We start from the raw sequence: 12,999 nt of genomic DNA, 5'->3' as shown, positions 1-12,999 counted from the left end.
CACAGACTATAGGATAAGCAATGTCAGCTGAGCTCTCTTCGATTAGATCTAGTTTTAGGAGTTCTTCGATTTGGGAGTCAATTTGAGGTTTCAACGCTTCAGGAATCCTGTACACGTAAGGTTTTTTCCTTTCTTTATCGTCCTCTAATTTTATCTTGTGATGACCAACCTTTGCAACTCTAACTTGTCCGGTAAATATTGAATGATGATTCCACAATAAGTTCAGGATTTGACATTTCACTTCCTCAGAAAGATGTCGCAAATCCACTTGATCAAATATCTCTTTCCAGTAACATACATTTTTATAACTGGGGGATGAATAAACTTCTCCAAAGTCTGCATCATCTTCAAAGATCATGCCTACAGCATTAATTCTTGGATAGTATTTCCGAATTTTATTTGCATGACAATGCCGAATTTTTCCATCGCTAAGTTTTACTTTATATGAATGTGGAAGGCAATGCTCGATAATTTCTCCAGGACCAGTCCAACGGGCATACAATTTGTTCGATGAATCAGGTATTAATAAATAAACTTGGTCACCTGGCTTAAATTCCTTAGAAGCGGTTCGGCGGTTAAAATATTCTGCATATGCCTGTTGTTTACCAGAAGCAATGAGAGATGCTTCCTCTGCAGCTCTTTCTAAGTTTATTTTTTGTTCCTGTAAATAATCCACAACTGATTTCTCCATGTTTAACGGAATGGCAATATCACCACACCAGCTCGATTTTAGAACACTGAGAGGTCCTCGTGCTTCACGTCCATACATCAACTTGAATGGAGATACACCCGTCGTACAGTTAGGAACTTCCCTGTACGCAAAAAGCATATACGGGATGTATTTATCCCAATTACTCGGATCAGTTCTGATAATGTGATGGAGTGAATTTTTGAACACCCTATTATATCTTTCTATAAGGCCATTCCCAGCTGGATGGTTAGGCGTCGTAAATCTGGGAGCACAACCTAATCTTTTCATGAATTCCTGGGTTAACTTAGAAATAAAGTTCGTTCCATTATCACTTGCAATAACATTGGGTATTCCAGTCCGCATGAATATCTCCAATAAAGCATCACACGTAGCTTTAGCCGTTAACGAACGAAGAGGGATAGCCTCCGGCCATCGAGAATGCTGGTCCATTAGACATAATACATACTTATGCCGACGAGCAGAATGGGTCCTATTAGGTCTATATTTACTATCTCAAATGGCAATTCCGGACGGAGAACAGGAGTAATAGGAATTTTATCAATCATTTTTTCTGAACTCCTCAACTGGCATTCTTTACAGGATTTACAAAAGTTTTTAATATCATCTGTCATATTTGGCCAATAAAAACTGTATTTAATTCTTTCACTAGTCTTTTTTAATCCCATATGGCATCCGAAAATTGATTCATGTGCTAATTTAAGAACTTGCTGTCTCTTATTTTTGGGCAAAACCAACTGATTCACTTTTTCGCCTAATATTTTATCCCGGTGGAATATTAATTCATCATTCATAAAAAAGTTTCCTTTTCCAAGAGATAAATTTTTTCTTACTGACAGCAAAGTATCACATTTTCTTTGTTCTTCTTTCAACGCATTAATTTTGTTTTTCTTATCCAAAGAATCGCTTTCATTTCCGATCGGTTGTTCTTCGCTCTGACTAATTCCACAAGAAATCATAAATTCATCAAAGCTCTCTTCCATCGGCGCCTCTAATCCAGACGAGTTTTGGCTGCGGATGTGGTTTATGCTTTCTCCCAATAAATTTAATACAGAGGGTGGGATGATGAATTGCTCTTGAATTCTATCCGTAACAGCTGCAACTATCTCAATATGTCTGTAAAATCCTTCGTTGTTTTTATCTTTTAATGATATTTGGAAACTCGAAAGAGTAGCGTTAATCCTTTCTCCAAATGCACTTTTTAAAATGATTTTTCCTTTTTCTTTTTGTTCACTCGACACATATTTAGAATTTAAAACTGGTATCATAGCACCTGAGTCAACTAGGGTTTTCAGTTCTCTATTGTCCACACAAATATCAACGTATTGTAAAGGGTTGATATTTAAGCTTTTTTCACCATTAATTAATTCCGACTGAATTTCCGCGGTTAAAATGTCTTCCCGTTTCTTTTCTGCCGCTGATTCTCTCAACTGCGATTTTTTATGTCTATTTGGGCAGTCTCTAGCAAAATGCGACAATCCACAAACGTAACAGTCCCTTGTTACTTTTCTTGAATTTGTAGTTTCGTTTTTATGAAAGTTTTTGTTTCTGAATTCTCGTTGATGCGGGGGTACATATTTCCGTTCCGAAAAATGTCTCTCTTCTCTTTCGTCGTAGGTTTGATGTTTAGAAAAGTTATTCTCTTGATGTAGTTCTTTCTTTTTCCTCACACAGTTTGATCGCACATTTTCATAATCATCTAATTTGCTTGCAGTTTCGTTTGGATTCGTGAATTGTGACCAAACATCAATAAAATGTTCTTTAATATCCGTAGGTACTTTTCGCTTTATCTGTTCTGTTATGATTAAACCCGACAAACTTTCAAAAGTAGTTATTTCCAATCCTTGAATCCATTGCTCAAAATAATTTTTAAGTTCGTAAGTAAAATCGCACCAGGTAGTCTCCGGTCTTTTAAAATGAGTCATAAACTTTTGCCTGAATTTTTCCGGGCTGAGTTTAAATCGTTTCACTAATAAACTCTTGATGTGGTCATAGTCCTTAACTTTCTCGATTGGCTCTCGAGCGATGAGTTGGGTTATATCCGTTGGCAATAATCCTAATAGATGCGACACGTAATCTTCTCGTTTTATTTGAGCCCACTCGGCTTGTCTCTCGAACAACAGCAAATATAAACTGATATCACTGTTCTTTTCATCGAATTTTTGCATCACGTGCCTGAGTTCTATCTTGGGAGTTGGTAATTCGACATCCACGGGTACACTGGAATATTGCAGCTTCAGTTTCTCAAGTGCGAATTCTCGTTCTTCTTGTGCCTTTTTCTCCTGCAATTCCCACTCTTCTTTAATTTTTCTTTCTTCAAATTCTCGTTCTTCTTTAATTTTTCTTTCTTCAAATTCTCGTTCTTCTTGCTTTCGTTTTTGATCTTCTCTCTCTTTTCTATCCTCTATGATAACTATCATTTGTTTCTTCACAAACTCTTCCTCGTAATTTTCACTTCCAATAATTAATTTTTTTAAGTCCACAATTTTCATCTCTAATGAAACAGTTTCACCCAGCTCTTCCGCCAACAACTTCAAATCTTCCTTTTTCGCACTGCCTAGGAAGGCCATATCGATACCGAAAGCACACACCTTTATCAAATAAAGTTCGATTTCAAGTTCGTCAAAAATAGCACTCGATTCTCAATCCTGTCGAAAATAGCACTGCGCCAAATGTCGTGGCTGGTTCGTGAGTGCTTTGAAAAAAATTAGGCAAATAGAAAACTTAACAGATTTATTTCAGATTCGTTCGAGTTACTCTGCTCAGTAACTCCTTCTCCACCAAGAGCCAACATTCGAATGACCTCACTCTTTGAATTACACTCGCGCTAGTTGCCTAGCGCCATCTATGAACGTTTATTTTCTTAACGCTTCAAAATCCAATCACTACAATATTGAAACTAAATTTTAACTTTAAAAACTAGGGAGAATTCACGGTTAACATTAGAATCTCTTTAAAATGAGATATATCAAAAAATTATAATTATTCAAAAATTGCGAAACAGAGAAGTTTCATAACAAAAGTTACACGATTTTAAATTCTTCAAAGAAAAATTAGGATATTTGGCAATATGAACTCCACAATTTTCGTGCAAGCCTGCTACAGTGTACAGGAAAATGAAATGAGAATCTATTAATTCACCATTGATTCTCTCTTCTCCAAGAATGCCAATTTTGTAATTTTTAGTTGATGCAAATCTTATGTTTGTTAGACTAGGATTTATACAAAACAATGCTACGACAATGCATTGAAGAGAGACGACAATGCAATAATAATAATAATACGACAATACATTATAATTCTCACCATTGTGAGAATTATAAGCGCAGTCAATTACTGATCTGGAGCTAAAAAAAATGACGTTGTTCGTCACACATAGGAGGGTATTGGGGGCTTTTGAAATTCGAAATTTAAGAATCCATTTCATTAACATGGAGAATACAAGCATGGAATACACACTCATGATTTACAAATACAGCAGCTGTTCCATATTAAATGGAATTGCCAATTTCTTCTGAGCATAAAAGGCTATTTTTTTCTAAAATATCAGATGTTTTTAATAACTTTGGCCTAGTGATCCTGTCCCAAAAGATTTCTTTTCCCACACGAACAGGAATCGATAATGTTTGGCACTGGAATATCTGTAAATTATAGACACATGAAACGTAATAGTTAAAACGTTAAAGCAGGATTTTTCCTGCCACTTTCATAAATGGCCATTACTTATTGAAAAGATTCTGACAAGATGTATCGAATCATTCTCTATGACATTACCAAGCAATTTCCTTCTATTTTTTATACATTTCGGAAAAGGAGTTTCAATAAACGTGATGGCAATGATTCTGTTCAGGTTCATGTGAAAAATTAGATTGATAAATATAATTTTTTACTCCTGTTTTTGCACTTGATGTATAATTAAATCTTCCATATAAAATCCATAGTTTTAATTAAATTCCTTAACAATTGTCATATTTAAAATCTCTTTATGTTCTATATTGAACAGCTTATAGAAAAATGGTGGTATTCGATATATAACAGAATGGTATTATTGCTTGAAAGTTCACCGTTTCCATTTTTGCCTCGTGACACCATAAGAAACTGTCCCAACTGAAAATTTTATTCCCTAACATAACTTTCTGACATACTTCAATTAAAGAACATTAATCAAGTTTAGTCAAAAAGTGCCAAACGTTTATTGTGTTGTCCAAGCATTTAAAGATCATATAAAAAGAAATGTGTTGAAAATATACATTCTTTTATATATTTGTTTTTTTAGATAAATTATCATTTTTTCTCTGTTGCAGAAGCACACGGCTGTACATCAATAGACTGCTATATTAAAACAATTACTTTAAATGATAAAATTATAGAGCTACAACTTTGGGACACAGCTGGACAAGAAAGATTCAAAGCAATTATTAAAGAGTAAATATGCTTTCTATTTTATATTTTGTAAAATGAGTATTTTTTCGTTTTATATGTTAACATTTCAGTATACTTTATACTACTGATATTAAACAAAACTTGAAAAGCTATTATTAACAAATATAAAAAAGGCTTCCTTAAATTCGTTGTGATCCGATATAATTAAGATGTATAGCAAAAATATCTTCAGTCAAACAGAGCAAGTTTTTTATAATAAAGTTGTGTTTTGTCTAAATATATTTCTGAAAGAGATAGGCGTAGTATTCGAAAATTCTATCTTCTTACTTTCACATTAATTATTGTAACTTCTCTTTTTTTTTCCTCTTGCAAATTCCTCGAGTAATAAACAGAAACCTTTCTTAACCCTTTAAAGGGCCATTTTTTTCTAGTCATGGTGTATTAAAATATTTTTAATATTGAGATTGTATTAAGAAAAGTGATTCATTTAACTTATTAGACAAATTTAATTTGATTAATTAATTAATTTGGTTAATTAATAACTAAGCAGCAAATACAAACACGGCATTTTGTGCGAGATAAGGAACTGAAGCATCTAAGTTTCTGTCTTATTGAAAAATGCGTCAGAACTTATTCCATTCTATATAACTTCATTCGAAGATTGATAAATTTGGTGGGAAGCATACTTCCCAAGGTCTTGGAAGAGTTAACTGTCAATAATCAAAGAAAATCAGGTAAATAAGTGTTTCAAGGAACAATGGAAAAAGTTTTAATAGTTCAAAAAATAAAGGAGAACCACCGCCAAAAAAAGTCCAAATAGAAAAATACACTCATGTCCAAAATTAAGGTCACAAACAAAAAATCTGCGAAAAATGAAAAACTATTCACTGTGTTCCCACGAAATTCGGCTCAGATGTACACTACAATGGAAGAAAGAACATAGACACATAACAACATGGAAAAGATTTTAATTGGGTATTAAGAAAGAGGGTATATCAAAAAGTGTTAAATTAAGAATCAGAGATAAAACATTTATCTCAGGGAAAGCATGTCTGGATATGGAGTGTGACCACGTGCATTGCTATACAGGCTTCACAATGAGCTTCCATACTGTTTATGAGGGTGTTAATAAATGCTTGGGGCAACAAAGCCCATTCTTCCAAAAGCGCGGCTTTTAACTCTTGGAGGGTATTAGGAGGGGGAGGGGTTACGCTGTGAAATGGCTCTTTCGAGACCACCCCAAACATGTCCAATAGGACTGTGATCCGGAGACCTCGAGGGCCAATCCATACGTCGAATATCCTCTTCCTCAAGAAAATCAACAACAATCTGGGCTCTGTGTGGACGCGCGTTATCGTCCATAAACATGAAGTTTGGGCCAAAAGCACCCCGGAACAATCTCACATAGGCTTCAAGGATCTCATCCCTATAGCGATGTGCATTGACAGTACCCGTATCAAAGACGTGCAGTGGTGTACGACTGCCCAACATTATGCCACCCTAGACAAGGATTCCTCTGCCAACAAATCTGTCGATGTCTTTTATGTAGGAGGGATGATAGCGAGCTCCTCGCTCTCTCCAGATGAAGATTCGGCGAGTGTCATTCTGTGTGGTAAATCTCGACTCATCACTGCAAAGAACACGCCCCCATTCTTGATGTGCCCAAGACTGATGTGTTCGGCACCACAACAACCGTACTTTTCTGTTGGATGCAGTCAAAGGGACGCACTCAACTAGTCCCCGGGCATAAAGGGCCCTCTCTGCTAGACGTCTGTATACTGTTTGTGTGGAAATTCTTATTCTAGACGCAGTAGCAAGGTCACGAGCAAGTTGAGGAGCCGTTGTCAGTCTATGCCGTCGTGCGCTTAATGCCAAATAGCAATCCTGTGCAGTCGTCTTTGCTCTGTGACGGCCTTGGTCGGCCTTCCTGGTTACTGTACCACTTGTTTGGAATTGATTCCATAACCTGGATACCACTTTCGGTGCCACTTGTAACCATCGAGCCACCTCCGCTTGCGACTGCCCAGCTTCAAGCCTGTCAACGGCTCTCCATCTCAAGGAATCTTTTAGACGATTACGAGAACTCATTTTCACTGAAAACAGGTTAAATTTTTTTGTTTTAATGCAATATTCACAAAATTGCAGGTGAAAATCCCAGATGCCTAAACAGTCTAATTTCAGTAGTTCCTCAAAAACTAATGCTAAACAACATTTTTTTCCACAACAAAGATTAATATCGTGTTAGCGGTCCTTCACAATATATAAAATATAATTCGTTTAAATTTTACTGGTAGCCATTTAGAATTACTTTGAAAAACTTTTATGTGACCTTAATTTTGGACATGAGTGTATATTCATTATCACAATAAACTCACAAACACACACAAGAAAAGTTTCCATGAGGTTATATGTAAACTTGGCGGAGATTTTGAGAATAAAATTATTATTTTGTTGCAATGACCTACTTAGCATATTTTAGGTATACTGGAATTGGAATTTTTGAAGATATTGATTGGAATGTATGATAAATTATCTAAATAAAATATTCATAATATTATAAAATACATTAATTTACCATTAAATATATTATCTACCATACTGACTCGTCTTGGTCTCATACACTACAAAATTACTAAGCATATTAATCAATGACTCATCCCCCTATTAACATAAGATATTGTACGATATCTTCCCGTTGTTATTCGGTATTTTGAATGCTGGCCAATATTGTGGAGACATCGTGACAATGTTGTTGAGCTTACTGTGCTAATAAGGCCTGCATAATTATTCTTTTATTTCAGAAAAAACAAATATTAATTCTGACAAAAAATTCCAATAAATTTTCCTATGGTAATAAAACCCACCAATTATATGGATGTTAAATTATAATTAAAAATATTTCTATGATATATTGGAAATTTTGGAATGTTCTTATAAGTTTAAATCTTCATTTCATTACTCCAGGTATTTCAGGAAAGCTGATGGCGTACTTTTGGCCTATGATATGACAAATTTGGAAACCTTTATGAAACTCTCTAGTTGGCTGTCTGAATTAAAAGAGATAAATGAAGGAGCTACAATATTTATAGGTACCTAAAAGTTATTAAATTTTTTAATAATTTTTTGAAAATAAATTATCATTTTTCTTTTGGATAATAATTTAAAATGGAGTTGTGGTTTAAATATTTATTTATTTTAATTATTTTTAAATCATTTTTTTCTTAGTTGGAAATAAAGCTGATCTTCTACAGAGTAACCAAGTGAATCGAAGCACAGTCGAAAAATATGCCCAAGAAGAGAAATTGGAATGCTGGGAAACAAGTGCAAAGAAAAATGAAAACGTTGATGAAGTAGGATTCGATTTAATATTTAATTAGATATATGAAATTATTTTCTAATATATCATATTCTATATTTCATCATAACTCCTTTCACAAACAAAACTCTTCTATAACAAAAAGTGACGGATTTTTTTTTTGTATACTTTAAACTGCATTATAAATAATCTAAGTTTATGAACATCGACTAACTGTTTCATTTTCTATCTAAGTTAAGACCACAGCTTCATTCATAATATAACATTAAGATTCTTAATCATCGACTTATGTTGAATACATACTTTCAACCAGGATCATGATATTTTATTTGAATGACTGTTATTTTATGTTCAAAACATCGATTTTCTTTTTGTCTACGATGATAAGAAATTAAATTATAGACGTTTGAATATAATTTAACAGATGAAGATGAATTGCAAACAACACTTTATTATTTAGCTTATTTTAAAATTATTGTTTTACCTATTTCACTTCTTTTACTATACACTATATATTATTAAGGAATAGTTTTGTTGTATAAATTTCTTTGCGTTTGATGACATTGTTGCAAATAATTCTAATGTTAACTCTAATGTCTAAGATAATTCTAAATGTTAGCGTTTTAATTTTGCACTGATGTTGTAACTTTTGACAATAAAATATAGCAAGCGTACTTATGGCAAATACTAATTTATTACAGTATCTAAAGACTAGTAAACATACATTTTAAATTTAAAAAATTCGTGGAAATATGTAAAATTTGCAATACCAATTGCATATTAGATCACAATATATATATATATAATATATAATATATATATATTAGAAAGGAGGAAAGGAACAAAAAAAAATCCAAAATTGAAGATTTAAAAAAGAGATTAGGTTCAGATTAAGGAAGAATAGTTTAAAAATCTAGAAAGTTTCGAAGAAAATCTTTTTTTTTTTCAACTCACTTTTCATATTAAGAAAAAAAACTTTAAATCCATTTCTTTACAAATGTGGTTTTTCAAAAAAAATAAATAATAATAATTATTTTTCAAACGCTGTTACTAAAATACTTTTGAAAATATCAGCCTGAAATTTTGCATACATTTAGTATATAACACTAATAAAAGAATCAAAATATAACTACAATAATGGAACATTGTTATGATATACATGTTTTAAGCTTTCAAAAACATCAAAATTCAAAATAATAATGAAAATTTTACATTAAAACTCCTGCAGTCTATAAGAATTGTGAGTTATTTCTGAATTTTTACTTCAGGTCTTGGCCAATATACCAATGATTATGAAAACCGGAGAATGAAATACTTCAATTATTTGTTGATTGATTATTGTTCGGTTATTGTTGTTGAATTGATTTTATTAAATACTTAAAAATAATTAAATTATGAATTATTTCTTTGAATAATATAATAAGTTTCCTCATAGATATCATTTGAAAAATATTTTTTAAAAAAGGCATCCGGACTTTAATACCTTAAAATCACCCATTTTGCAGTATACATATCAATTATTCATTTTTTCTGTTAACAGTTAAAACTAATTGTACTCAAAAAATCTCCCGTATTGTAATCGTTATTCTTAAAAATTTAAATGCAGCATTATTTTCTGTAATTGAGTAGATTTTTAAAACCTTTCAATTTTCAGTTATTAAGGGTAAACGAAACATTAATATTAATGTTTTTAAGCTGTTAAATTATTGATATAAAAAATACAATTTTTAAAAATTTCATTTTTTATTTGATAAAACTGGAGAACCCTTAATTTAATTTAATCAGTCTATTGCAAATTACAGACCATGAAAATTAAAAAATGTCCATATAATCAAAGATGAAGTGGAAAATCCTACTTTAGTACCCAATGTCCAAAGAAAGCTGTGATTTTTATTTATTTATTTATTTTTTTACTTTGACATTGACAAAATTCATCATAATATTAAAAACATTTTAATAGGCAATTTTTAATATCCTTACATATATATATATATATATATATATATATATATATATATATATATATATATATATATATATATATATATATATATATATATATATATATATATAATTTTTTTTCCACTTTCATTTTCAATTTCTCTAGCTGGAAAACAAAATTTTTTAGCTTGACCGATTTTGAGATGAAATATCAGCTATGATGTCATAGTTCTATGTCAACCTTTTAAAAACGCATCTGCTTTCAAAGAAGCATTCATAATAATAATGCAATACTGGTAAAAGTAGGTAAAAAAGATATGCGATTAAAAGATGATGATGAAAATTGCCATTTATGCTTTATTCATTGTCTATGCGATTTCGATCTTCAATATTCATTGCCTATGCGATTTCGATCTTCAATATTCATTGCCTATGCGATTTCGAGCTTCAATATCCATTACCTACGCGATTTAGAGCTTCAAAATCCCCTAACTAAAACAACGCCATGTTCTCATATGATAATAAACATCAGTTTCAATAAGCAAGGCAGCGATTTTCTATCTGACGAAGTTTAAATCTATTTTTGCGCTCGATTAAATTGCCTATTGAATAACTATTTCTATCATAACTATTGAATTTTCTTACATCTTCATTTCTGTGAATGAATAGAAGTTTAGGTACTTTCAGGAATGGAAAGTTTTGAATTTTCTGAATAGAAATTTAGTTTTTTTTTTATGTGTGTGTGTTTGTGTGTGTGTGTGTGTGTGTGTGTGTGTGTGTGTGTGTGTGTGTGTGTGTGTGTGTGTGTGTGTGTGTGTGTGTGTGTGTGTTCTTTCTAAGCATTTCTAATAATATTTAGCAGTTCCATTAATTACTTAAGCGAAGCCTCCAGTTTTGTGCAGCTGTAAAAACGTCCAATAAAGTAATCTATCTGACTTATTTGCATTTGAATATTTCCATTTAGCAATAAATAATAAAAATGAATCTTGTTTGATATATGTTAGCATTTAATTTATATAGAGTACAATTTCGTGTTTTTTAAAAAATAGCTGGAATTTTAGGAATGTAATGATTTTTGTTTTTTATAATAGTTTATGGAATTTCTTCGGGGGATTAATTCTAAAACAGTCATTGATTCAGCAAAAGTACTTCAGTAAGCATAGCTATCCTTAATTCCACCAACTAAGCAATAATCATTACCTGTTTGAATTAACAGCATGTTTTCACTCAGACGAAATACTTCATCAAACAGTCAATGGTCATTTCCAAGTGAAGTAATAATAATTTTAAAATGCACTCGACTTTAATAAGCATGATGTATAAATGTAAAAATAATGGCATCTGGTGATCACGTATTGTTTAAAAAAAATTTATAATTACTTAAATATAATTAATTAAATGTTTTATTTTTTCTAGGTTTTTAAGAATTTGGCACTAAAAGCACTAGAAAGAAAGAAAATCGCATTTTTCAAAGAACTTTCAAATGGTGAAATCAAAGCAGTAAGTCCGAACAGTGCGATAGCTGAGAATATACAGAAGCAAGATGAGAACAGTTTACCACCTATAATTCGTCTTGAAGATGATTTTGGAGACGATATTCATAAGATAAAATTGAGGGCCGAAAAACCAAAACCGAAAAAACAAAGTTGCTGCTAACAAACATTAGGGTAAAAAATCTCTCAAAGCTTTGAAATTTGGTAAAGACAAAATCAACAGGTTTTACTGTGCCTTGGGCAATTATTTATGTAGTCAAGCCAAGGCACAATACTGAGCCTTGGGGAATATCTGTGCCTGATAGCATTAGGAAGTAGAACTTATATGATATGCATTCCATTGCAAGACAGCTGGAACAAATGCTTGCTTTGCCCACCTTTGTTGTGTGCTTATATATATAAGACACTTAACAAAATTATAAGACAATTCAGGTAGTGACAACCAAATTTCATTTTTTGAAGTAGGAATTCTCAACGATGGTTCTCTAGTGATTATATTACTTTAATTGTTAATACCTCCTCTGCACTGTGATATTTTGTATTGTATAAAGAATGTGCCTTTCAAGCCTGCCTTTTTTATTTATTGAAAGGTTACAAAACTCAAAGATCAATATCGGTCAATGAAAAGAGGTTTAAATTGAAAAAGGCCACAAAAAAAACAAGAAACATAGAAAACAAAATTTTACAGAAACTGAGATTAATCTCGAAAAATTCAGTGTAGAATAAAGTATAGAAAAGATCAAGGTCAACGACAAAATTAATATCTTTTTTTCTTCCTGACCAAAATATCGTTTCTGCTATTGATTTTCCTCCTTGGTAGACTGCTAAAATATATTCTGGTAGTGGAGAAAATATTGCGTGGATATGACATGACTAGTAATTAGCCATTAGCAATTGCTATGATTCGTAATTACTAATAATGAGTAATTAGAAATTTAATTAATAATAAAAAAATTTCCATATCTTTGAAATTTAAAAAAAAAAAAAATTCTGACATGATGTTTTGTTTGCTATTCTACAAATATATTCTTTAGTGTGTGTGTGTCGATATTGAACATAGAACTGAGAACTATACTTGCATTATTAATTCGAATACAGATTTGCTGCCTTTATAAATACTTTTATTTAAAAAAATATAGTTGCGATTCAGATGAATG

General features: G+C 31.7%; 1 protein-coding gene across 2 annotated transcripts in view; it reads left to right on the top strand.

Annotated features, from left to right (window-relative positions):
- Positions 1 to 12,999, top strand: part of LOC129965526 (ras-related protein Rab-13-like) — a 37,306-nt gene extending 24,307 nt beyond the window's left edge. For both annotated transcript variants that reach the window (XM_056079499.1, XM_056079498.1), the window contains exons 3-6: positions 5,014 to 5,134; positions 8,057 to 8,181; positions 8,318 to 8,442; positions 11,766 to 12,999. In XM_056079499.1, coding sequence (XP_055935474.1) covers positions 5,014 to 5,134; positions 8,057 to 8,181; positions 8,318 to 8,442; positions 11,766 to 12,005 — 611 coding nt within the window. In that variant the 3' untranslated portion in view covers positions 12,006 to 12,999. The remainder of the gene's footprint in view (positions 1 to 5,013; positions 5,135 to 8,056; positions 8,182 to 8,317; positions 8,443 to 11,765) is intronic.

This window comes from Argiope bruennichi, chromosome 4 (assembly GCF_947563725.1).
Source record: "Argiope bruennichi chromosome 4, qqArgBrue1.1, whole genome shotgun sequence".
Classification (NCBI taxonomy): domain Eukaryota; kingdom Metazoa; phylum Arthropoda; class Arachnida; order Araneae; family Araneidae; genus Argiope; species Argiope bruennichi.
Note: the sequence above shows the minus strand (reverse complement) of the source record. Positions and strands in the feature narration are given on the sequence as shown.